Source organism: Rattus norvegicus, chromosome 5, assembly GCF_036323735.1.
Source record: "Rattus norvegicus strain BN/NHsdMcwi chromosome 5, GRCr8, whole genome shotgun sequence".
NCBI classification, from domain to species: Eukaryota; Metazoa; Chordata; class Mammalia; order Rodentia; family Muridae; genus Rattus; species Rattus norvegicus.
In genome coordinates this window covers 102,730,402-102,757,500 of record NC_086023.1, presented here as the reverse complement: position 1 = coordinate 102,757,500, position 27,099 = coordinate 102,730,402, and the positions used below count along the sequence as shown (strand labels likewise).

Here is a 27,099-nt window from a genome sequence, read left to right as displayed (position 1 = left end):
GCAAATGGGAGAGGAAGTGACCAATAAGAAAATTTCCCATCAAAGCACGCTACATGAACTCAGGAAGCAATGACCTTTAAAAGGAGCATCAGGCGTGAGTAATAGTGTAGAGGCTGGTCCAGACAGGAAATCTAGCTTTCAGAAAGTGAAGCAGAAACAGGAGGTAGTGGTAGGGAGGGATGGCTAAGAAGGTATTTCATTGGTGTTATGATGTTTCATGGGCACTGAATGACATCTAAACCCTTTCCACTCCACATCTCTAAGCATTCTAAGCAGCTTAAGAATGTACTTCTAATACCCGCTCCATATATATATATGTGTGTATATATATGTATATATATGTATATGTATATATGTATATGTATATAGTTAACTATGTATATCTATAGTATATATGTAACTATAAAATTTACCTATTCTAAGAGTACAATGTAATAATTTCCTTTTGAGTCAGGATCTAGGTACAGGGTGGCCTCTAACTTGATAGATAGTGGCCCTCTTGTGTCTTCAGATAGAAGACGTGTGTCACCACACTAGGTCTCAGCAGTATCAGGATATACCCAGGCCGTCCATCCTCCATGCTAGTGGAACATTTTCTCTGTTGACTTATATCTCCAGTCAGCAGAGTGCTTAACTCATGTCTGTCACCTCAATCAAACCCATTCTTTTCCTGTGATTTATAGGCGTTAGGAACTGTTACCAGTTAGTTCTAGTCATGGCCTGTGTCCCAGCAAGCCAAGTTCAATCACACATCTTTCTGAACCCAAATTAATGGTGAGAAGCAGAAAAAGGAGATCAATTTAATGTGGCCACACTGAGAAGAGGAATAAAGAGATCCCGAGTAACAATACCTCTCCCATCTCCCCCTGCTCCAAGTCCATCTTTGAGAGGAAGACCCTGAAATGTAGTCAGGGTTTCAGTAGAGCCCCAGAGGTAAGTGAATCTGGGCAGTACAGATCAAGGCATGGTCTTGCCCATCCTTGTTTTTGCAAAGCAGTCTGACAAGTTGTAAATCTCTTTCTGAGCAAAGTTTCCCTTCCGGATGGCTCCTGCTCTAGGCCAGTGGTTTTCAGCCTTCTAACACTGTGACCCTTTGACACAGTTCCTTGTGTTGTGGTGACCCTAACCATAACATTATTTTTGTTGTTACTTTATAATTGTAATTATAATGTAAATATCTGTGTTTTCTGATGGTCTTAGGTGACCCTGTGAAAAGATCATTCTACCATGGGATGAGAACTACTGCATTAGGCTTTCCTTCCAGGATGAGATTCCCCAAGGGAGTTCTGATTTCTTGAGATCCATTGCTTTGATAGTCTGAGAAACAATTAGGGGGCATACATGTTTGTTTGATAGTCTGAGAAACAATTAGGGGACACATATATTTGTTTGTTTTTGTAGACATCGTCCCTGCCAGTCTGGCTGCAAAATGGTTACAAAGGCGGTGCTAGAATTTTTGGGAGTCCCTTCAAGTAGCTAGTGGATACTAAGGAAATCAAGGTCTCCTCTTGGGGGGGGAGGGTTCTTAGTTTCATGATAAAATACTTTAAGAATGGACTCAATTGGAAGTTAGAGGACAATTTTATGAGAGTTTAAAAGAAAAAACTCCAAGGCAGGCGAACTGAAAATCTCAGGTGCTTCTCAGAGGAGGCAAGAGGAGAAAAAAAAAAAAAAAAAAAAAAAGGAACTCTAAGCTATCATGGAAGCGAGACACGTGACGGAGAGGAGCTACATTTAGAGAACATAAGCATAGAAAAGAGAAGAAAAGGAAAAGTTTGGCTTTTCCAAGTAACAGGCAGATTAAGGAAACTGTATGTCTGCAGTTTGCTAAGAGTCTCTCTCTCTCTCTCTCTCTCTCTCTCTCTCTCTCTCTCTCTCTCTCTCTCTGTGTGTGTGTGTGTGTGTGTCTATGAAAGAAAAGTGCATTATCTCATTAAAGAAAGAAGCATTCCCCTTACCTCTTTAACATGGCTCCAGGTGAGCCCTCCTTCTAAGGGGTGGTAATGTCTTAGCCAGATGATTGACATGCCTCACAGGAATGTCAATTCTCCAACTAGGTCAGATATTGTATTCTCTTGATCAAGAGGAGTCTTCCCTTAACCTTTTTTTTTTTTTTTTTTTTTACTGCTGCTGTGTCAAAGACACTTGCAGACAATAACATCATGAAGCTGGTATCAGGATGCCGTGGTGACTCATGGGAAATGTGTGTTAATAGGTCTCCTCTCAGCTAGTCTACTGAAATCCACAGGGAGAAAAAGCGGGTTGGCTGTAGTCCTAGAGAGACCTGCTATCAGCCAGGTACTGCTGTCAGACTGCTGTGTTCCTGACTCTGGCATCGCTGTTTTACTTAGCAGCCTGACCCTAGGAAAGCGCCTTTGAGTTTCAGTTTACTAGAGACAAAACAAATGAGGGCCCCAGCATAGTCCTAGTACATGATTAGTTCTCAGTTAAAACTAGTTTCTTGCTTTTATGTTTACAGATGGACTAGCAGTATTTCATAAATCAGCCACTGAGTATATGAGTGACTGCATACAAAAAGGCAGGTGGAGAGGGAAGTAGTGATAGTAGCGATAGAAATTTGGTGTCTGGGGACACCACAGAACAGGGATAGGAAATTTGGGGGGTACTCTAAATGAGTGGGGTGTTTTGTAACACTTGCCACCAAATGACACACCCTTAGGGGAATTTAAAATAAAACTGTCTTTCAACCTTAAGATATATAGTTTTAACTTTTTTTCCCCAGTTGGATCGCTCAATTAAAATTTGCAAGCCAGAAACAGGAATCAATTTCTAAACGCAGTCAACATAGAATGCACAAGGCACAGGAAGCGCCGTTCTAGGTCTTAGAGATACAGTATTGAAAAAGACAGCATCCCTATCCTCATGGATAATTCAAGCACAAATTACATTACGTCTATTTGGATTTACAGAAGGGCTGAGTGAAAGATGCTGTAGCAAGAATAACCTGGAGGGTGTTGGGAGATATACAGGGCTCTGAGTTACACTGAAGTTACATTGAAGTCGTTGATATGCAAACGCAGTGACAAAACTGAGCTCCCATCTCTTGTAGAGGATGTTCTTGACACAGCGACTTGGGCATGTGATGTGTCAGATGCCTCCAGGTGACCAGTGACCCGTGGCTGTCCTCTAGCTGCATCTGCCAGATGCTCTGCCCTCTGGGCTAAGTAAACGCTCTGGTTCCGGACCAAGGACTAGGCGGACCACTAGTTACAGACGGAGCACAGCCACGACCTTGGGTTGGCAGCTCTGCGCGCTCCAGCCTAGGCGCCAGGCTCCTGCCAATCCTCTAGGGAGGCCGGTACCCTAGAGGTCCTTTTCCCGAGCACCCGCTGACTCTGTGGGTGACTCCTCCCCTCGGCATCTGGTTGGCTGCTCTCTAAGGGGGCCGCGTGCCGGGGCGGGGCTATCGGGCGAGGGGGCGGGGCATTAGCCTGGCATCCGCTTGGGTACTGGGTGCGCAGTAGATACCGCGGCGCCGGGGGCGGGGACAGCTCGGTCCAGTCGCTCGGGGCCGCCTGGTTCCTCCTCCACCGGCGCTGGGCTGAACCCAGAGCCCAGAAAAGAGTCGGTTCTGAGTTCCCTGTGGGTGTGCGGCCGCCGCGGAGGGGAACATGGCGCTCGTGGGCAGCCGAGTGGAATTGGACGCGGACGAGGTGCGAGGACAGGCAGAGCGGGCTGGATGCGGAGTCCCGTGGAGTCCTGGCTGGCACGGAGGGTGGGCAGGGCTGTCCTTCACGCCAAGCAGCGTCCCACGGGGCCAGGCAGAGCAGCCCGGAGCCCGTCTGAGCCTCCTTGGACCCTATGGGCTTTTGCGGAGCCGTTCTAGACCCGACTGTCGCTTTCTGTGGAAGTTCCGCGGGGTGTCCGCCAGGCGGGTGGGGTAGGGCTGCCTAGTCACCCCGGGGCCGAGGGCGGGAGCTTGAGCCCTGCGGCCGGGAAACGTCCCCTGTGGTCCAGAATCGCCCGCGGCCTCGCCTATCTAGGCTACCGAAGTGACCTGCCGGGTCCTCGCGCGGCGCTGGGGTCTGAACGCTCCCGGGCGGGGGCGCCCGACCTGTTGATTCCAGCGCTTCCTTTAGCACTCTACTGCTGCTGGGAGCGCGCGCTCTGCTCTCAAGTTGAGGGTCAGGCTCCTGCCGCTTCTGCTGCCATTTTACCTGACTTGAATTTTACAAGTCGCGGCCTGAGGAAGCTTTGGTTTCAAATGATGCAATAGATGGATGATGTGGAGGAAGCCAGTGAGTTAGGATTCTGTCTTTACTGCCAGAAGATCTTGGTAACGCATAAATATTGTGCTTTAAATGTTGACCTTAAGAACTGACCAGAAACTGAAGGATTTATATCTATGCTACTGACAGTTAAGAAGGCGAACCAGAGCTTCCCGAGGACCTTCCTTGCCTGTTGGGCCCAAGACCACACAGCAGGGAACTAGCGCTTGCCCAGGGGGCATGGTTGTGTTGCTCGTCCTAACTACACACAAGGCAAATAATGTGATAGCATATTTGTTATTATTCTGTGACAACTTTTATTTATAGCTTTAGGCAGTCTGTTGCCTGCCCTTTTTTATTTAACAGCCGTAAATTTTTCTGTAATCCAGGTAACACGCCACTATAGTACTTTGACCGTCTATCACTTACTCCAAAGTTTCTAATATTCCCTCTTGTGTATACATTGAATAGCCATAGTCTTGGCATGATAGAGTTTATATAGTACAGTCTCAATTGCTTACCCCAGTTTTGTCTCCAGCTGCTTCTCTGTCCCTAACCATTTAATTTATTTGTATTGAAAATGAAGGCTCATCCTAAGCCTGGGGATAATGGTCTGTAATCTCAGCACTCAGCTGAGGCAGGAGAGTCACAAATTCAAGGCTACCCAGGTCTAGATGGTGAGTTCTAGGCACATAGAAAAATCCACTAGCATGTTTTTTTTTTTTCTTCCCTTAAAAAAAAAATCACGACTCAGAGCAGCTCATAACTGGAGTGGTATTTCTGACTCTTGCTTACTGTTGGAGAAATGCATGCTATAACAGTAGATGTTAAGTGGGACTGTCTTGGCATATTGAGACGGAGGTCATTCAGTTTGAACGGCCAATAAAACAAACTCAGGACCTCATGTGAAAGTTAGGTGTCAGAGCTGCAGACAGCCTGGCACAAAGACTTGAATACATGCTTGTTGAGTGAATGCATGACTTCAGACAAGAGAGGGCTTCATCAGGCCTCATGCTGTATTAGTCTTAGGTGATAGACAAAGCACAACGAAACTCAAATGTTCGTGCCAAATCTGCTTTTTACCCTCGTGGTGTACAGGGTGTGTGGTATGTTTATCCACCCTTTACTGAGTGCTTAAGTATTCTGTGTTTAAGGTCTCTCAGAGTGGGCAGAGAGAGAAGTCATGTGTGGACCCATTTAGGGTGGATGAGCAGGTGTGCATTAGGGTGCTGTAGCTCGTATTCTTGAAGTACTTGTGAAGAATCCCTAATTGTAAGTGGATTAAAGAAGTCTACCCTGATGGGCAGTGGTGGCACCATGCCTCTTCAATCCCAGCACCCAGAAGGCAGAGACAGGTGATTCTCTTGAGTTCAATGCTAGCCTAGTGTATAGATCCTGTTCCAGGACAGCCAGGGGGCTCTGTTAAACAGAGATACCCTGTCTGGGGGTGGGGGAGTTGTTGGGAGGAAGAAAGAAAAAAACAAAAACAAACAAAAAAACTCCAGTTTGAGTGTGGAAGACTGTCAGAGTCACCTGGTGTGTGTGTAGACAGGAGGCAGCTTATCCAAGGTTCTCATATACTCCAGAGCACTTGGCTTTCTTCCTGGCCACTCTTCAGTGCTTTGGGGAAGTAAAAAGGGACAAAGCCTCACTTATGTATATGTGTGTGGGGTTAATTTACTGCTGGTCAATCAGTGATTAAAATGGCAAACTTCTGATCATCTTAGGTGCCAAGCTAGTGTTGATTGGAAAATCAGACTAAAATCGAAGGGGCCTTATCAATGACTGATGACCTTGACTGATAAGTCATAGCCCCTGAGGGTTTACTCAGTTTCCTGGTCCTGAACAGTTAGGGCTAGGGCTATTTGAACATTTTAGTGTTGAGGTTTTTTGGGGGGTGGGGTGGGAGGGTAGATGGGGCAGGAGATCCTTTTTGAGGTCATGACTAGTATTATAGGAATATTTTTTCTTCCTAAGTACTCACAGAAATGATAGTGGTGGGGAAATTTATTCTAAGTATACCTTGGGTGGATTTTATTTTTTGATACAGATTTTTAAATGACTTTTTAAGGGGGTGGAGAGATGGCTCAGTGATTAAGAGCACTGGCTGCCCTTCCAGAGTACCCAGGTTCAGTTCTCAGCACTTATGGCAGCTCACAACTGTCACTTCAGTTCCAGGGGATCCAACACCCTCATACAGATCTAAATGCAGACAAAACACCAATCAATGCTTGTAAAATAAAAATAAAGTTATTTAAAATGGTATTTTAGATTCTGTAAAGAGAAGTATGGTTACATTTCGTTTTTAATTTATTTTATTTTATGTACATTGATTTAATAGAAATGAACAATTTGTGTACCTACACATGTATGAATTGCATTTCAAATTAAAAGTCATTCAGTAAATACAATTATCAAGTTATTAATAGATTTAAAATTTGGATTTAACATTTATAGTTTTTTAAAGATGTATTTTTTCTATATAAGTACACTTCAGACACACCAAAAGAGGACATCAGATCTCATTACAGATGGTTGTGAGCCACCATGTAGTTGTTGGGATTTGAACTCAGGACCTCTGGAAGAGCAGTCAGTGCTCTTAACCACTGAGCCATCTCTAGCCCAACACTTACAGTTTTGTTTAGTTATTCTGAACCCATTATCGAGTCAGAAAATTAAGCCATATATATTCTCTTACACAATGCATGCATTGCATGTTGCTAAAATTTCTGAGCAGGTACAAACAGGAAAGCATCTAGGAAAGCTACTTAAGGAAGTGATAATGAGGGAAAAAAACCTTAAGAAACACTGAATAATGTGAAGAAATGGCTTATGGATGGATTTCATGGCCCGTTCTGTGTGTTTCTTTAAAAGATGGAGTCTTGCTATGTATTGTGGTTGGCTAGGAACTTGACCTTATAGACTAGGCTGGCCTCAAGCTTCCACATACTACCTCTGCCTTCCCAGTACTGGGCTGACAGGCATGTGACTCTGACCAGCCAATGACATTTTTTAGTAAAACTGATTGCCACAATTGCTTTATAATGATACTGGAAATCGTTGAAGGAGGGTGGTAGATAGTTTCCTAGAAGAGCACACAGCTTAGTAAATGATGGTTAGTTACCCAAGTAACCAGTCCACCCGTGCGTCAGGGTGGGATTCAGGTAGGACTCTATAAGGTAGGCTCCAGAGCAAGCATAAGACTGGGGTGCATTCAGTAAAGGGAACAGGGAGTGCTGGCCACTCTAGCTTAGGGACTAGTTCAGGGTTAAAGAAGAATACATTGGGGTGAACCAGGATCCAGCGTGGGTGGAAGTTGGTGTAGACCGGATTAGAGGGAGCATCTTGGGGGCTGACATAGCAAAGGCAGGCTCAGATCCCATGAGGCCTACAGGGCCATACTAAGGGGCCTGGATTCTGTCTTATAAATAATCAGGCAAGTGTTTGTTAGCAGTTCCACACTCCCCTGCTGCAGCTCCAAGGGTCCCTTAATCTTTAAGGACCTTAACTAGCCTTTGACATAAAAAAGAGTGTCAAGATGAGCCAGTGTGAAATAGATGGACAGGTTTTATCAACAGTAGGAGGATGCTCAGGGAAGGAGGCCGTAGGTACGGCTTCTCAGAGAGGACTCGCAGCTTTTAGTAAGGATCTTTAGCATGGACTTTAACATGGGGATTAAGAGAGAGAGCTGCTTGAGCTACCAGCCCCTCCTGGCTTTATAAATGACCCCGGGGCTATCTCTGGAGAAGCCTTGGGTGGAACTGTAATCTGATAAGGTAAACCTAGGAGCTACAAGGGTCACTTGGGGGTTGAAACTTTTTTCTTTTTTCTCTCTTCTCCTTTCTCCTTTTCCTTTTCTTCCTTTCCTTTCCCTTCCCTTCCCTTCCCTTTTATCTTCTTTTTTTTTTTTTTTTTTTTTAATGAGACAAGGTCTCACTATATAGCTTTGTCTACCTTGGAACTTGTTACGAAGACCAGGTTGGCCCCCAACTCATAGAAATCCATCTGTCTGCCTTCTGAGTCCTGGAATTAAAGGAATGTACTGCTATGCTTGGCTACATACATCTTTTTATTTTTTTAATTAAATTGAACATAATTAATTAGTTAATTTTTATTTTCTTTGAGACATGGTTTCTTTGTGTGTAGACCTGGCTATCCCGGAACACCTGCCTCTGTCTCCGGAGTGCTGGGATTAAAAGCATGTGCCACTACCGCCGGACCCACACCCCGTTTTATTATAGTTACTGGTTAGTTTTCTAGAAAATGGCAAGTGTGCAGTTGTGGAAGGAGAAAGGCCTGACGCAAATGCTTATCATGCAGCATTCTTGGTTCTCAAGCAATGACCGGCTTTGATTCAACCACACTCCAGAGAGAAGCCTCCCTTTCCTTCCTAGGTCTCCCTACTTTTCAGATCGTGGGATTGGAGACAGGAGGGGCCGAGGCTGTCTCAACAGCTCCTGTGGGTTGGGATGAGGCCTGAAGAGGCAAGGAGAGGACTTGGCTTGGGGCAGAGGTGTGGGAGAAGGAGCAGCCATGCAGTGGTAATTCTGGTTCCTGTGTAAGCTCAGGTTGGGTGGAGACGGAGGCAGGCATCTGAGCTGGAGAAGAAGGGCTCATTCCCTTTCCTATTGGGTGGGTCTTATTCAGGGAAGGAAGCAAGCAGGATAAACGCTGTGGCTCAGGAAGACTTCTTTATTGGGGGATCCTGGACTTAGGATAGACAGGCTGTCTGTAAACTCGTAATGCAGGCAAGTGGAAGGGAACAGCACCAGTTAGTATCAGTCCAGCTCAGGTTAACAAGCCACCCCCCCTTGCTGAGATGCTGGTGTAGAATGTCTTCTGGAAACCTAGCTAGTCTTGGAGAGCAGCTTTCTCAGCAGAACTTTCCTTGGTGTTCCCCAACCCTCCACAGACTTGGGTACCTCCCTTCCCTCTTTCCTTGCTTACATGGGCAAGGAGTCATCTCTCCAGGCGGTTCTCTGCCTTGATCTGTTGCTAATTGTCTGCAGTGGGAATCTGATACTGTGAATCCGTGAGACTCTTGTTTCCATCTTGCCTTCTATGGACAGTTTGCCCAACCTGCCCCTCTGGGGCCCAGTAGTGAGTCTTGAGTGGAGTCTCCTGGAGTCACTTTACCCTCACTGCCATACTTGTGAGGGTCAGGCAGGGAGGAAAACTGGAGGAGAAAACCCCCTGTTGTTAGCCGCTCTGTCAGAATGCCTTTTCCATCCCTGGGCCCAGTGAGTCTGGGCTCCCTCATACTGCACCAGATCTCTGTATCACTGTGGCCAGACAGCCATGTTGAAGTTATTACAGCTTTCTGAAGGGACTCTTGAGGTATGGGATACTTGGGAGTTCACAGTGCTATCATGAGTCCTTAAAGACCCTGTGTTTGCATGGTGTGTGTGTGTGTGTGTGTGTGTGTGTGTGTGTGTGTGTGTGTGTGTGTAGCCAATGCGTTTTTGCTGTGTTCTATGGACAAGTACCTTGGCCTTGATCCTATTATACTGGCACTTGTATAGGGTCTATATATTTAGATTGTCTTGGTAAACCATACACTGTACGTTAATTGGATCTTACGGTAACTAATAGTGGTGCAGTCTGTCTTGAGTGGGAAGTGCTAGGGATAGGAGACTCCTCCTCTCTAGGTGGAGCTCTGGAGGGTGGGTCTGGGTGTGGCGGATACCAGCAGGCACTGGGGACACATAAGAGGGTATCTCACTGGGAGAAGGGTGAAGTTTTCATTTATAGGATGAATAAAGGTTAACAGGGTTTGGTGTGAAGGGAGTTCAGTGTGAATGGTCAGTGGGGTGTGGTTTTGAAGGTGTATCCTGCTCCAGAGGGAAGGGAGGTCCAGACTTGGATTCCAGACTGAGACCTTGGGAAGGGCAGTAATTTAGAGCTTGCCTCTAATCCTTTGGGCCTTGATTGTTTTGGGGGTGGGGTAGGGGTGGTTCTTAATGGGTAGCCAGCAGTTTGAAATGCATGCTGTGTCTGTAAATTCTTTACAGTTTTGACATCTGTCATCTAGAAGGTGACATTTGCACAGGGCTTTTTCAGAGGGTCAGAGGTAGATTTTTAGCAGCCATTGTGGGAGCTGAGAGCTTGAGGAAAGGCGTGGTGGAAATGAAGCCATAGTTGGTGTGTGTCTGTCTGTGGCAGAAAACACTGGAGAACTGGCTGAGACTGGCCAGGTTTTGCTAGGCCTTGAATCAGATTAGCTGAGGGTTTTTGTTATTGTTGTTTGTTTGTTTGTTTCCCCCTTCCCAAATGGGGAGATAGGTGAATCTTTCTGTAGCTGAGAATTTTTACCTTTTTAGTGGCAGAGTATATGTTTTTTTAGTTTTTTTTTTTTGAGACAGGATTTTCTGTATAGCCCTGGCTGCCCCAGAACTCTGGAACCTCCTCCAAAGACCAGGCTGGCTGTGAACTGAGAGATCCACCTGCCAATGCCAGTGTGGGGTTAAAGGCACTCGCCGCCACCACTTTATGGGACCTTTTACATTTATTTTGAGTCAGTATCCTGTAGATACTGTCAGACTTATATAAAGCGTTACTACAGAACGTGTTTCTTTGTACCAAGACATCAACTGAAGATTCTCTATAAAATCCAGAGACATTGAGCAGTGGTGGCAGCATGGTAGAGTGGAACTGTGAGGAATTATAAGAGCAGGCTAGCACTGTAAGAGTGCTCTGAGCAGTTTATCCTTAGTGGATTCAGTGTAGTAATGTACTCAAGGTCTGACACAAGGGGAGGCCAGGCCCAGAGCCCAGGTAGTGCTCTATGCCCTTGGAAGCCAGCACTACTCACATAGACAGCAGCAGGGCTCAGTCAGTGAGCACCTGGTGGTCAGTGGGTTTCTGGGCAGGGCTTTGAAATCAGGCCTCATGACTTTCCTAGTCAGCCTCATTTCACTTACTCTGTGTGTATATGAGGGTAGTTTCCTGGGTGCTCAGTGGCCCGAGTCAGTGGGAGGAAAGGAGAAACCTTGGCTGGCCCTCCTGCCAGTGCAGCAGGGCCTCATTCTGGCTCTGTCCCAGAGACTAAGAATCAGGTGAGGAAGCAGCCTGTGTACCTCCTCAGCTGTGTCTGACCCTGCCTGGGTTCTTGCTCCATACCCCCCAAGAAGGTCCCCGGCTGTGGACTGTTCCTAGGGAATGGGACTGGGAAAACGAAAGTAAAGGACACAGCAGTTGCTTCCTGTTTTCAAAACAAAACAAAAACCCGAAAGAGAGCGGAGAAAGTCCCCAGTGTCAGAAAGAGCTTTTGCTCACACAGTAGAACATATCTGTAGTGCCAGGTAACTTTGAAGGCTGAGGTAGGAGAAGCCCTTGTGCCCAGGAACCCCAGGCTAGCCTGGGCATCAGAGTGAGTCCCTGTGCATCTTAGAAAGCTGAAGGAAGTGACTGGTGAAAGGTCACAGAGCTGTTGGAAGCTGAGAAGGTTCACTCTAAATTCAGTACCTTCTGAAATAGGTCAGGGACCTGTGAACTCCCACGCAAGGCCTAACACAGGAGTTACCCAACCCTGCCTTGTTTATTCTATAAGTAAAGTTTTCTGGAAATACAACCGTGGCTGTTTGTCTAGATACTGTGTGTGGCTACTTTTGCACCACACTTGAGTAGCAAGGACACAGATCATATGGTAGTCAGTACTTAAGGACTCGGAGGTCCTTTGCTGGCCCTTGTACTAGGTGACTTCTAGGAATATAGTTTATTCATATCTGTAGTGGAACCTGTGAATAATTTGCTTCCTTCCTTCCCTAGATATCAGAACTTAGTTAATACTAGTCTGAAGTGGCGTGTGCAAAACTGGAGGCGGGTGGAAGTGGGCTTGAATTTCTGCTTCTTGTATAGCATTGGGTAAGTTACTTAATCTCTTGGGGTCTTCATATTAAGGGAAAACAGATCACCCTGCCTATTAAGATTGCTGTGGAGGGTGCAGTCTAAGCAGAGCCCTAGGGTTGGGCATCAGTGCTAGCTCAAATGCTGGCTCCTGGCGCTGTCATCAAGAGCAGCTCTTAGGCATTGTTCTCCCAGACCCTGCATGGCAGTCCTTCACTGGGGGAGTCCCTTAGGACAATGCAGCTTCCTATTAGGTTAATTCCCAGGACTCCAGCTGGATAAACGCTGCAGATTTATAGTCCTTAAGCTTTTCTAAGGGAGAAAAATGAACTCAAAGGGCCATCTGTTCTAGCTTGTCTGCCACAGAACAGTGTTAGTATTTGTCCCCAGGGGAAGTGGCATCCATTCTTCCACTGACACTGACAGATAGATGGTGGTGTAACCTCTGGCTGTTCTGGACCTTGTGTTTTGTAACCCCACTTTCCGTTGGTGGAGGTCTGTGTTCTTACAGGGTATTTGTGCAGGAACTAGGTTTGTAAGGAACGAGGATGTAGGAAAGGCATGAGTATGGATGCTTACTGTTTCCCACTGTTACTGAGATGGTAACTCCTGGAGAGCAGAGATTCTAGAGTCTGAGATTGAAGATGGAGATGACACATCTGGTGAGGACTTTCCTGCTGTGTCTTAACATGGCCCATGCATCATGAAGGGAAAGAGCACATAGGGGAGAGAAAGTTAACTTACTTGAAAGTCACCCAGTTTTCACATTTTATCTTTTAAACAATGCAGGGTATTGAACTCAGGGCCTCATGTATGCAAGGCAAGCACTCTAGCAACTAAGCCACATCCTCAGACTACTAACCCACTCTTCCAGTTACTAACCCACTACTGCCGGTCAGTAACCCTCTCCCACAATAGTCATCGACACTAACCCATTCATGAGGCTCAGTGTTCTGTTTCTGTGAAGAGACACCATGACCAAAGCAACCTGTGAAAGGAAGCATTTAACTGGGAGCTTGCTTCCTGGTTTGAGGGTTAATCTGTAGGCCCAGGGTGGAGGAAGAGCCACTGGGCCTGGCATGGCTTTTGAAACCTCAAAGCCCCCCTCCAGTGACACACCTCCTCCAACAAGGCTGACTTCTAATCCTCCCCAAATATCTCCACTCTCCGGGGACCAAACCCTCAAATATGAGCCTGTGGGGCCATTCCCATTCAAACCACCACAGCTCTCTGTTTGTAATCACTTCCAAAAGATCTACCTTTCAAGACAATTTTAGTTGAGACTAAGTTTCCAATGGTTGGACTCTGGATAACCATCTTACTCAATGGCGGTTACTGTAGAAGAGGTTAAAGGTAAAGGAGGTAGGTGACGTTGTGGAAGAACTCTTGGCACTGGGGCAGTCTGAGTGCTTGCACTGTTCTAAAGCACTACGTCAAGAAGACTGTGCTTTCTAAAGTCCACCTTCACCTTTTTTTTTTTTTAATGTGAGTACTGTTGCTGTTTTCAGACACCAGAAGAGGGCATCAGATCCCATTACAGATGGTTGTGAGCCACCATGTGGTGCTGGGAACTGAACTCAGGACCTCTGGAAGAGCAGCCAGTGCTCTTAACCACTGAGCCATCTCTCCAGCCCCACCTTCACCTTCCTCAAGTCTTGCCTGGGCTCCTTATTGCCTCTGAGGTAAAGTGTGGTCATTTTGTCATGGTGGCTCAGTGGTTCCCACACTTGAATCTGCTTAGCATCCCCTTGCTGGGGAGCAGGTGGCTTGTTAAGATGGGTATCCCTGGGTTTTCCTACCAATGATTCTCATTCAGTATGTCTGGGTTGCTCACGTGGGGGCTTTTTGCATTGACCTTTCCAGAGTAGATCTTAGTGCTCCTTGCCCCATGCCCCGAGGTCACCTCAAGTCCACCTGTTTCCTCTGCAGCTCCCACACAGGCTAATCAAGTCTTTCATCATGTCCAACCCCTGCAGGTGCTAGCCCTCCCACAGCTTCCCCTGCCAGTCCATAGCTCTTTAGCAGTCTTGGCTGTCTCCAAAGAGAAGGATTCTCCCTTTGACCCATCTGTGATGAGGTCCATCCAGGAAGAGATGGAGGTGCCCTGGAGTTCAGCCGGAACTGAGGCCTTTCTTCCCAGAAGATTTTAGCAATTCCTAACAGCATGGTATATCCTCTCAGCCCCGGGAGAGAAGTTTCCTTCCTAGAGTCAGACTTTTCTGTTGCAGTGGTAAAAATACCCAACAGAGTTTAAAGGAGGAGGAGTTTGCTTGGTTAACTGTCTGAGAGGGTTAGTCTCTTGTCATTTGGCCTTGGGTCTCTGGGCCTGTGGTGAGGCCCCTGCTATGGCTGTGGGAAAGTGTTGCAGTCTCCTTGGGTCTAGAGTTGTGGATCACACCCAACAGCAGCCCCAGTCACTTACTTCTAACAATCTTCTACTTTTCACTGCCTCCCATCCCAATAATGTCTTCTTTGTCTGACTCTGTAAAGGATCAGCCAGCCATAAATTAGGTCAGATCCATAGGATCCAAACACTTCCTAAATGCAGCAGCCAGAAACCAAGCCCTGAGCAGTGAGGCTCTGGGGACATTTTGCATTCACCCTAATACCTGCATGAACATGCATTAGCTCAGTACACGCATTCTTACCCATGTGTGCCAGACTCAGGAGGGGAGACAGGACGGTAAGAAGTCATCCTCAGCTACTGCACAGTTTAAGGACAGCCTGGGGTACATGAGAACAAACAAACCAGCCATCCACCTAGCTTTTTCAAGCTGTGATTTACACACCATAAAGTTCGCTCGCATCTTCCCTCCCTCCTCCCAGGGTAGAAATCTAATCTGACTTCCCCAGCGAGGAAGCCCCTCTGCCTGCTGTGTGTCATGGTGCTTCAGTCAGTGTCTGGCATATCCACCTACGTGACTGCACCCCTGGCTAGTAACTAGGCATCAGTCTTGCTGTTTCTTCTTTATAAGGATTTATTTATTTATTATACATAAGTACACTGTAACTGTCTTCAGACACACCAGAAGAGGGCGTCAGATCTCATCACAGATGGTCGTGAGCCTTGTCTTTAGTACTACCGCTTACCCATGTTGACCACGTTGGCCTCGCATGTTCATCTGCTGCTAGTGATTTTAAGATGTACTTTGAGGAGGAAAGATTTTTTTTTTTTTTGGTTCTTTTTTTTTTTTCGGAGCTGGGGACTGAACCCAGGGCCTTGCGCTTCCTAGGTAAGCGCTCTACCACTGAGCTAAATCCCCAGCCCCCTAAGATTTTTGTTTTTAATCAGTAGTAACGATCCTTTTGGAGAACTGGCTCATGCTGGTTAATTTTATACCAGTTAGGGTCATCTGGGAAGAGGAGAGGAAACGTCAGTTAAGAAAATGCTTCCACTAGATTGGCCTGTACAAAGAGTGTGGTGCGTTTCCTGATTAATGATTGAAATGGGAGCGCCCAGCCCTCTGTGGGCCGTGATGGGCCACAGTGATGGGCCATAACCTCTACACTAACCTTAGCCCATCAGTGTTTTATCACAGGACTGACACAAGCTCAAGCCAGGGAAGCAAGGAAAGGCCGCTAAGTCAGTTTCCTCACTCACAGCTCGACTCCTGGTTTGGGTATGGAGCGGTCATAAGATGAATGTGATTGTGCTTTGGCCCAGAGAAGCTGTTAGAGGCGCTGTGGTCTCCAGCCTCTGGCTTGTTTCCTATCAGCCACAGATGGGTGTTTCTCACGATTTTTCAAGGTAGAATGACAGGAATAGGCTTCCTTATTCCTCCCGTCATTCTTCTTTGAAAGGATGGAGTTAGTCTGCACTGGGGCTGTGCTCGAATTTAAGAATTGCTATTTCAGTTTTATTAAAAAAAAATTAAGTGAATTTTGGTTTGAAATTAGGACAGAATTTCCAAATATTTCTGAAATGGCCTAAACACATAAAAAAACATATGCTGTGTTTTTATGTGGTGTTCGTTGCATCGACTGTTACAAAGTCAAAATATTTAACTCTGAAAAATGCTGAAGATGTTTACCATCCTGCAATAGCAAATCTAGCCAATGTTTAATTCTTTATAGAAAAAACCCAGTTCCTCCTCATTAGTATGCAAATTCACTTTCACCTTTATTCACGTTTTTAAGTGTGTGAGTGTTCTGTTTGAGTGTGTGTCTGTGCATTATGTAATGCTTGATGCCTTTTGAGTTCAGAAGAACTTCAGATCCCTTAAACTGGAGTTTTGTATGGTTGTGAGCCACCATGTGGGTACTGGGTATTGAACCTGGGTCCTCTGCAAGAGCAACAACTGTTTTAATGTTGAGCCCCTTCATCCTTAATGATAAAAGGAGATGTATGCTAATGAGTTGTCTTTAAACAGGATTTTAAAAATTATTTATTATCAATCAGTGTTTAATTTATATTCCTAATTTAATTTATATTTATATTTAATTATATTATATTTATATTAATTTTATTTATATTTAATTCCTGAATATTTGATGTTTCATAATCATTTCTTGGGCAAAAAGAGATCAAAGAAAATTTAAGAAGTCTCCCATTTGAAAGTATACAAGTCCAGTTGTCTGTAATTACATGACAGTAGTTAGATGTGAATATTTTAAGGTTGTTTAAAGAACTCTCATCTGTGTGCTGATGACTTCAAAGCCCTGGCTTTCAAGGGAGGTCACTGGAGATTGTCACCTCTTGTAACCCCCTGAAGCAAACAGAGGGTTTTACAGAGGGATTTAAAATAGCACCACATTCCCAAAGGCCTGGCATCAGCCTTCATCCTCCCTTCCCACCTCTCAGTCCCTTCCCACCTCTCAGTCACCCTTTCTCTGCAGTCAGGCACTGCTGTGGAGTCTGTAGCGCCTTTTTGGTCTCACTGTGGCCCCCGTCTAAGGCCCTATACAATGGTCTTCCCAGCCCCACCCTCTGGCAAAGCATCCTATAGGTGTCTTTGCCTCCTCTTTGCCCTCTGTGATCTGCTTTGCCATCTGTGTCCCCACAGATCTTTTCCAGACACTGATTATGTGTTTCTTCTCAGTGTACAGACTTGCAGTGGCTGTCCTTAGTAATTAGAAGAAAAACACTCTCCTTGTGACCGGAATAGTCGAGCTTTTTGCCTCCCTCCAGCTGTCTCTTGCTGTCTCTGCCTCTTTTCCCTCTCAGTACCAGGTTATTCCCTACCATAGAGCTCCTGTGTGAGTGCTTCCTGGTCTGGCTGACTCAGCTGTCACCAATTCCTGAACTTTCCATCCTTACCACAGAGGTCAAATTTCCAAAGAGGCTTTGCTGGCTAGTTTTCTGTCAACATGGCACAAAGCTAGAGTCATCCCAGAGGAGGAAATGTCTCCATGAGATCCAGCTATAGACAAGGCATTTTCTTAGTGACTGAAGGCCCACTTCTTGGTGGGTGGTAAATCATGGGAAACAAGCGAGTATGCAGCACCCCTCCATGGCCTCTGCATCAGCTCCTGCCTCTAGGTTCCTGCCCTGTGTGAGTTCCTGTCCTGACTTCCTTCAATGATTGACTATAATGTAGAAGTGTAAACCAGATAAACCATTTCCTCCCCAACTTTGCTTTTGGTTATGGGGTTTCATCACAGCGATGATGACCCTAACTGGCTCCTATCTTCAGATCGGCTGGTCTTTACTGTGGAGCCTTTGTTTTCTCCTAGCTGTGGTTATTATCTACGTTATCTTGTTTGTTTATATCCTTTTTTGTTATCTGCCTCCTCTATCTAATTTTCCTTGCAGAAAACAGCAGTTGCTGTAGGCAGTTTAAGGTGGAAATAAAATTCATGGACGGGCTATAGTGTTTGATCTAGACTCGTGTTCATGCATGACCCCCCAGTCGTATGTAGAAATGACCCAACTTAGGGAAGACCCTGGCGCTCTGGGCTCTGTCAGTTAGCTCTCCATCCTTGTTATTAAGGGAGGAAATGTTTGTTTTGGCTTCCAGCTGTGGTGAACTGGCCCCGGACAGACAGACATTCTTGTGGGAAGATGTGCTGGGGCAGTGCACTGCTCGTGGTGACAGATATGCCCTCCAAGGCATGTCCCTCCACAAGCTCTTGCGGGCTCCACCACAGCCCAGTAGTACTTCAGTACCAGCCGAACTGTCAGTGAGGACCAATCCTTCAACCCAGGAGCCTCCCTCTGGGGCTGTTTAAGACACAACCGTGACTGGGGCTAAACCTTCATGGCGCTCTGCAGTGAGCTAGAGTAAATGCCCAGAGACTGCTGTTGACACAGCCTGTTCTTGCCTCCGCTAGGCAGCAGGAAAAGCCAGAAAGGGGAGGAGGATGGCTCCATCCCTCTAGACTGACAGTGTGTCCCGACAGAAGGAGCCTGGGTTCTACTTTGTTTTATTTTATTTTTCACTGTTTAGCCCTGGCTAGCCTAGACACTTAGGGTCCTCCTTCTCCCAGTCCCCACCTTCAGAGTCTGGGACTAGAGGCGTGTGCCACCATACCCAGTGTGCACTGGTGAATCTTAGCAGGTGGAACTTAATCCACACCCAGGCGTTTGGAGGAGTTGAGAGATTAGCTAATGGCTAGTGGTGAAGTCGGGAGCAAACCAAACACACTGATAAAGTCCATTTGAGAGTGTACATTGGTGTGTCAGAAATGAGAGCCAGGCTTGGGAAAATAAAGATATGCTTCAGAGTCACGGGGGAGAATTCTGACCCAGGAACTCTTCTGGCGAGCAAGCACTGGGCATTAGAGCATTCTCAAGAGGGACGGTTGTGAGAATTTGAGTTTTCTGGGCTATATTTGGGACAGCTTGAGCAGCACAATGGTTAAAGGACACCAGGTGCATTATAGAACATTGAAAGCAGTCGGGGTCTTGGAGTCCATGCAGATGGAAGATAAGCAAACAGCTTGCTGTGGTAGAGTACCTAGGCAGGCTGAGACGGGTCCATGCTGTTTGTGTTCAGAGGCTGTTGCTAGATTGCTTCAAGAGCCTGCCTTCTGTGGTGGGAGGCTGATGACTGCTTCAGATCCCAGTGCCACAGCAGGATGGCACTGTCCTAGGTGCTGAGTTTAGGGGCACATTTGCCTGAGGAGCGTGTGGTAGACAGGAGAGCTCACATGCTCTTCCTCAAACACACTTTTTACATTAACTAACTAATCAGTTAACTCATTCTGCGCATATTCTCGGAAGTCAGAGGACAGCCAGCACGGGAGTCAGTTCTGTTCCTTCACCATCTGGATTCCACTGGCTGAACTCAGATCTGCGGGTGTGTGTGGAGCTGAGCATCCGTATCTGCTGAGCCATCTTGCTAGCCCTCACTTTGAACTTCTTAGTAATCGCCAAACAAAAATAGTCAGCAGTGGGGAAATGGGCTGCCTGTTAGGTGATTACTGTCATCACCACTGGAGGGCAGGTGGGGCAGTACCTACTCATATATACCTCAGACTCACAGGGGGAGAATTCTGACCAGGAATCTTCTGGAGAGCAAGCACTGGGCATTAGAGCATTCTCAAGAGGGACGGTTGTGAGAATTTGAGTTATCTGGGCTGTATTTGGGACAGCTTGAGCACCACAATGGTTAGGGACACTAAGTACATTATAGAACATTGAAAGCAGTCGGGGTCTTGGAGTCCATGCAGATGGAAGACTCACAGAGATCTGTTGGAGAACTTTAGTGCTGAATACTGTGAAAAGGAGAGAAGAAAAGAAAGCTGTCAGTTTTCTAAAAGATAATGGTATAAAAATTCAAGATTAATGAAGGCAGGAGAGGCCTGAGTGCCCAGTACAGTAGCTGGCTCTAGCCCAGAGCCTGTGCTGCAGGATTAAAGCGCTTCGGAGATGGATCAGCGGACACATAGTAACTGGCATGAAGTGTAGTCTAATTTACAGAACCAGGCTGCCTGAAAGGTAAACACAGGCCAGGCTGTATGTAAACCACACTCACCTGTAAGTACGTCACATCTTACTGTCAGATGCCTCAGAAAAATAAACCGTGTGGATAGCTAGACAGGAAGCAAGGGAAAGGTGTTGGGAGAGAAGAACAGATTATGAAACCGGTGAGGCAAAGTGTCAAAGATAGGAGAATTGGGTAAGTGGCACACAGGCATGCATACCTTGTGCCAGTAAACTGGTGACTAGTGTGTAAGTTTGCAGATCTTTCCAAATAATGCTTGCTTGCTTTGCTCGCTTGCTCGCTCTATCTATATCTGTCTGTCTGTCTGTCTGTCTATCTATCTATCTATCTATCTATCTATCTATCTATCTATCTTTAAAAGTTACCAGAATGGGAAGGAACAGAGTGAGCGGCAGTGTTCTCTGGCCCTACTGTGCCTGTGCTTTCTCCTTGTGTGCTGGATCTGCTTCCTAAAGGAACAGTGTCCCTTCTTAGTGTTCAGATTGTTCATGCTCTGTGTGAGAGACATAGGGGTGCTTGTTGTAAGCTTTACATCACTCAGAAGTTTACAGTCTTTTCCCACCTACGTCAAGGAACCCACTGTACCTCCTAGTGTCATTGATCACCATGCTCACAGGGCCGCCTTACCAGTATAGATGGAATGCTGAGCTGTCTTTTCCAGACCTGGAGTTTTCACTTAATAGGTCTTAGAAATAGTTCTATTCTCATTTTTTATGTAACAACTGGAGAGAACTGAGTGACCCGATTGTGCCATACTTTATCTATGGAAGATCACTTGATCTGTTTTCTTTTATATTTTAATTTTTATTGATTATTTTCAAATCTCACATCATGCGTCTCTCCCAGTCCTCCCCTGTCCACCCTCCCGAATTAAGCCCCACCCCACTTAAAAAAGAAGAAGAAAGGGGGAAAAATAAGAAAAGTTCGTTTCGTTGGGGATTTGGCTCAGTGGTAGGGTGCTTGCCTAGCAAGCGCAAGGCCCTGGGTTAAGTCCCCAGCTCTGAAAAAAAAGAAAAGAAAAGAAAAGTTCATTTCGTATTGTCCGTATACTCCCTGGAACATGATCACATTCCTAGTGGCCAGCCTGCCCCAGAGAGGCTGAGCCTTTCTCTGCCTGCATCCGCACCAGAAGCCGTGGACTGAGGAGATTCATGGGCAGCCAGAGAGGGACAGGATCGGTTCCCACCCACGCCACTGAACTAGCTCACTTGATCTGGTTTTTCTTAAGACAGTGTATGCTGACAGAGGGATCATTCTGTATGAATATTTTTATTACACACACACACACACACACACACACACACACACACACACACACACTACATCCTCATTTGTGTGCACCTTCATGCCATGGCATGATTTTGGAGGCCAGAGGACAACTTACAGGAGTCTCTCTTTTTGTTCTTTTTTACCATATGGGGCCTGGGGATTGAACTCAGGCTTGGCAGTAAATCAATCACATTTACTCACTGAGTCATATTTTAATAGTATGAATAGTATGAAATTGAAACATTATGGTGTGAACTTTTATTTCTTTTAATTTAAAAATACTTGAGTTAGCGATAGTTTCAGAGTCAGATAGTTTAGAATACTAAGTCTTCGGTTCGGCTTATTGTTCTCTTTGTGTGAAATTACTCCCTTACCTTCCACTCCTACACAAATAGTAGGCCCTGGCCTATGAACCGTGCGTAGGTATGGCGATGGAAGACCGGTGTTGATATAAGAAGTGACTTGCAAGCTTTATTTTACAGTCATAAAGACAAGCTGGGCGGTGGCAGCACATGCCTTTAATCAGGAAGCATAGACAGTCAGATCTGTGTGAGCTCGAGGCCCGTCAGGTCTGCAAGAGTGAGTTCCACGAGAGCCAAAGCCATACACAGAGAAACCTTGTCTTGGAAAACAAAACAAAACAAAAATTTAGCTAATATCAATGAAAGTAAAATAATTTGCTCACCTTTGCTAAATAAATTCAGTATATACAACTGTAAAAGACCTTTTGCAAATGTACTTTATTCTGTGCACTGAAGAGCACATCTTTTAGAATATCTTTTATGTGCCCTTTGATAATTTCATGTGTGGCCATAGTCATCATCTCCTCCCCCAGGGGTAGAGCACACTTTATGTCCATACATACTCACTGCGCTGTGGGGTCTCTGTGTGTGCTCTGTCTTGGCAGTTTAGAGTATTGCTTTGCAGCAATTTTGATTGTGAGTGGGTTTTTTTTTTTTTTTTTTTTTTGGTTCTTTTTTTTTTGGAGCTGGGGACCGAACCCAGGGCCTTGCGGGTTTTTTTTTTTTTTTTTTTAAGTCCTTAGACCTTCTCTCTTCTGCTACAGCATCTCCTCCCTCATACAGTTAACGTTCACTTTTCTTTTTTTTTTCTTTTTTTCGGAGCTGAGAACCGAACCCAGGGCCGCCTTGTGCTTACTAAACAAGTGCTCTACCACTGAGCTAAATCCCCAACCCCTAACGTTCACTTTTAACACAGTAATCTGTGGACCATGGGAGCTAATGCCTCACTGTCCTGCTCTTCCTGAGACTGCCACCTGGTGGCTGGTTTATAGTCTCTTCACTTCCCTGTGCTTGTTGGTAATTCCGTTGGTAATTCCCAAGAACCTTTCTGTGAAAGGCTCCCTTTGCTTGGTGGCACTGAAACCCACTCACTCCCAGAAGCCTGGAGACTTGACTGCATGTTCAAGGAGGTTCTTTTTATTTTTTTTTTTATTGTTTTTAATTTAATGTTCAAAGTTTATGACTTTGAACGTGTGCCAGTCTCTCAGCTTTACTCTCGAGGCTGGATCCTAAAAAGATTGCGTGTGTCGGCCAAGGTCACACTGCTCACTGACTGCTCACTGACGTGCTGAGGTCCTGTGAGTCGGCCGAGTTAGACTTTCCATGCCAGAAGTCAGCTGTGTAAAAAGGGAATGCACGTGAAAGATTCTGAGGTGAAGGCATCTAAGAAGGGAAAGGAGACGGCAGCGAACATTTGGGAGCATCTGTTTGCTGCAGATATACCATCATCTGATTTTTTTTTTCCCCTCCTTTTCAGGAGAGGCTCAGAATCTTGGGTCTGATGAGGGACTCTAGCTTTGTCTTCAGAGTCAGTTGGCTCATCTCATTTCTGAGGATGAATCTCTCATGGTGGAGCTTGCTCTGAGTCAGGCCTGTTCTCTATGCATGGTGTCACCAAAATCCTCACAGAACTCCTGGGAGTGGGATGAGATTCCCGGCATAGCACCAGGAAATGAAGGATTAAAGGGCTAGACTTGCTTCAGGTCAGGGTTCACACCCAGACAGGTCTATCTCCCAAGCTAAGTAGAATTTTCCACCACCCTCTACTGGCAGTATAAATAAGTGATTAATGCATATTTACGTATAGTGTTAGTGCCCCATAGATGTTATAGCATGGGACCCTGCACAGACCTGTAGGAGGTGGGGTGGGTGTGTGGGTGGGGTCATACCATCCTGCTGGGATTGCCCGTGGGCCCTAACTCTGTAGGTGTTGTGATGTTCACCCTTGCCTCCAGGTGGAGTGAGTGGAAAGGGTTTGCTACGATGAAGGAAACAGGAAAAGCTTTTTTTGTGCTTTGACTTCTTTTTAAAAAATGAAGATCTTCATGATAATAGTGTGTGAATCATGTCTGCACTGCTTAGATAACTGAATCATCTGAGTAAAACACAACTCCTCAGAGTGAAGCAGTTGCTTAGGAAAAATGAACTCATTTAACTCATTTATTTGAATTTTTTAATAGTTTTTTTTTTTTAAATAGCTTTTTGAGACAGGCTCTCTCTGCAGAGCCCTGGCTGTCCTTGCTATGTAGCCCAGGTTAGCTTGGAACGCACAGAGATCCAACTGCCTCTGCCTACTGAGTGCTGGGATTAGATGCATGTGTGCTATCACGTCTGTTTGTAGTTCATCCACTTATAGAAAGTGTTCAATTAAATCATTCCCACAGGGATGACTTAACCTACCACCCCAGACTTTGACTCTCATATCTGTGGGTTTTAAAAACTGTTTTATGTTAGTTGTAAAAATGAAGCTTTAAGCATCAAAAGCCTTTCGCCCAATGTTTGTAGTCTCAGCATTTAGGAGGCTGAAAGGAGGACCTCGTGGGCAGGTCCCTTGAGCTCCAGAGTTCTAGACATAGTGGCTTTTAATTTCTGAGTTTGAGGCCAGCCTGGTCTGCACAGTAAATGTTAGGTCAGCCAGGGTGAAACCTTGTTTCAAAATCAAACCAAACCAACTCCACAGAACTTCTTCTAGGTAACAAGGGAGCACTTTCTGGAGGGTAACTAGAGAACAGTAAGGTCACCTTTGAAGAATGTGTGAAATTATATTCAGTTACAAATGTCCAAGTCGTGGGCTGGAGAGATGGCTCGGAGCTTAAGAGCACTGGGAGCTCTTCCAGAGGTCCTGAGTTCAATTCCCAGCAACCACATGGTGGCTCACAGTCATTTGATGCCCTCTTCTGGTGTGTCTGATGACAGCTACAATGTACTTATATACATTAAAAATAAATGAATCTTTAAAAAAATGTCCAAGACAAACTGTCTTCAGGTAGGTGACATCACTGTTCCATGATTAGAATTTTGTTTTAAAGAGCATTTTGGTGTTGGAGGGAAGCTTTGCAGCCCATTTAGGTCTTGAATCTTCAGGCTTCCTACCTCAGTCTCTTGAGTGCTGGGATTAGAAATGTCTGCCACCACACATGAATTTAAAATTTTCTGAAGCCTGTTTTTATTAACTGAAAAATTACCCCTCCCCCCATAAAAGTTGGATTTAAAGACCTTGGTCAGAGGATCAACTGTGCTGCATACTTTTTTTTCTTCTCTTCCTGTTAGTCTGCTCTAATTGAGAGTGAAGTTTGTAGTAGCCTTTGAAACCTGGAGAAGGTTGTATTTTGTGAACCGACAGACCTAGGAGCGATTACAGGTGGGGATTTGGAAGTGGTCTCTGCAGTGTTAGCTTTCATAGCTTTTGATTAAGATCTCCGTGGTTCAGTTCAGGTTCACATGGGACTTGCTTTGATAGTTTTCTTTATTTCATTTTTTTTTTTTCGGAGCTGGGGACCGAACCCAGGGCCTTGCGCTTGCTAGGCAAGCACTCTACCGCTGAGCTAAATCCCCAACCCCTCATTTTATTTTTTTAAAGGTTTATTTATTTTATGAGTACACTGTAGCTGTCTTCAGACACACCAGAAGAGGGTATCAGATCCCATTCAGATGGTTGTGAGCCACCATGTGGTTGCTGGGAATTGAACTCAGGACCTCTGGAAGAGCAGTCAGTGCTCTTAACCGCTGAGCCATCTCTCCAGCCCGTTTTCTTTATTTTTTGAGACAGAATTTTGCTACATAGCCCTGGCTGACCTAGAGCTCGTTTATATAATAATGTTCTTATATTAGATAATAGAATTTAAGATGACCTAGAAGAAAACCAGAGAATAGTTTTGTTGGAGTTTGAGAGGGAAAGCAAACAAACAAAAACAAATGGCAAAAACAGGGCAGGGCTGCCAGTCGGGGGTAGGTGGGTAAGAAGCAGAAAAGCTGGGTGAGTTAAGGCCAGAATGCTGGCAAGCGCATTAATGGGAGAATAGAGTTTGGTGTGTGTGTTCAGAGTGTGGCATGCCCAGAGCATCAGTCAAGCTGATTTAGGATTTTGGGCTGATATCTGGAAAGGAGACGGAGGCTATGGTCATGAGATAGAACTTGGAGCCTCAGGCAGGCATACTGAGCAGTGTACGTCTGTTGTAGTTGCACTGAGATGTGCTCCTGGCTCAGAAAGTACATATCTGAGTTGTTACTCCCATTAAAAAAAATTTTTAAAGGAAAGGTCTATTTTTATTTGTGAATCTCTGTTGTATGCACACGTGAGTTCAAGGTGCCCACAGAGGCTCACAGCGGGTGTTGGAACCCTTGGAGCTGGAGTTACAGGTGATTGTGAGCTCGCTGATGCAGATGCTGAGGACCAAACTCAGGTCCTTGGCCGGAGTGACGCTCCGAGGGTGCTCTTGACAGCTGAGCATCTCTGAGGCTCCACACTCTTCTTTATCTTTCAGGAGTAGTGGACAGATTTCCTGAGGGTCTTTCCTTGTCCAAGCGATGGGCAGGTCCGCATGGGTTAGCCCTTAAAGGGAAGGGAAAATAGTTTTTCTTTGTGATCTTATGATATTACCCGGTAGCATGTTACCACCAGGGCTAGGGGTGCAACACAGGTCCCATTCTTTTCACCAAAAGTCACAGAGCTGATAACGCACATGGAAACAAAAGAAAACACACTGTAGGCATGCTTTACCAGGAAGAAGTGTCGTCTCTTAGTGGGCTTCCACAAGCCCCATACCTCCTTTGCTGTTGGTAGTGTTGTGTGTGTATGAGCCGAGCGTCTGTTTGCGCAGGGTGTCAAAGAACGGCGTCTGAGTTGTTTTCTCTCCTTCTGCCTTTTGTGGGTTCAGGGAATTGAACCCAGGTTATGAGGCTTGCGTGGTAAGCTCAGCCGGGGTCCCATCCTGCCAATCACCAGCTGGCAGTCCCTGGTGTTTCTGACCTTAATGCGGTATTTAAATCCCAAGGAGTGAGACTGTGATATTTTCTCCTTCTTACAATTATTTTACTTCTTACAATTACCTAGTTATTTGCTAGGTAAACAAGGAAGATGATTATAGATTATAAGTATTGTGGACAAAATAAGACAGATAATGAGAAATTATAAGTTGCTATTCTTAGTGACATTAATTAGTGTAATTAAAGTCCTGACCTTGAGGAAATGGCATTCTGAGGTAGCTGGGAGTCAGCCTGGGTCAAGCAGGGCCACACTGGTGGGAGACATACATAAATGAGCATGGTGTTAGAGGAGCAGACAAGAAGACCCGAAGCTGAAGAGGGTGAGGGGCAGGCTGGAGGCTTAGAGGGAGGTGCGGGGCTCTGAAGGTTGCGGCAAGGAGCTGGACTGGGTACAGTGAATGCTTGTAGGGATCTAGAGCAGAGCAGGGCACGTGTGTGCCTATGAAGGGGAAAGGAGGGTGCATGGCTCTCCTGCTACTGGGAGATAGGGAGCACGTGTGAGTTCTGTGTGTGTCTGAGTGTGGAGTGTATTGTGCTTGTGAGATGGGGAATGGGGATAGGAAGGAAGGAGGGAAGGAGAGA

General features: G+C 45.7%; 1 protein-coding gene across 2 annotated transcripts in view; it reads left to right on the top strand.

The window, feature by feature from the left end:
* Positions 1-3,408: 3,408 nt before the first annotated feature.
* The window catches only part of Ttc39b (tetratricopeptide repeat domain 39B), a 104,834-nt gene continuing 81,143 nt past the window's right edge, over positions 3,409-27,099 (top strand). The window contains exon 1 of one of the 2 annotated variants that reach the window (XM_039109510.2): positions 3,409-3,674. In XM_039109510.2, the coding sequence (XP_038965438.1) occupies positions 3,633-3,674 (42 nt within the window). In that variant the 5' untranslated portion in view covers positions 3,409-3,632. The remainder of the gene's footprint in view (positions 3,675-27,099) is intronic. The other variant, NM_001106665.1, reaches the window with a different exon arrangement.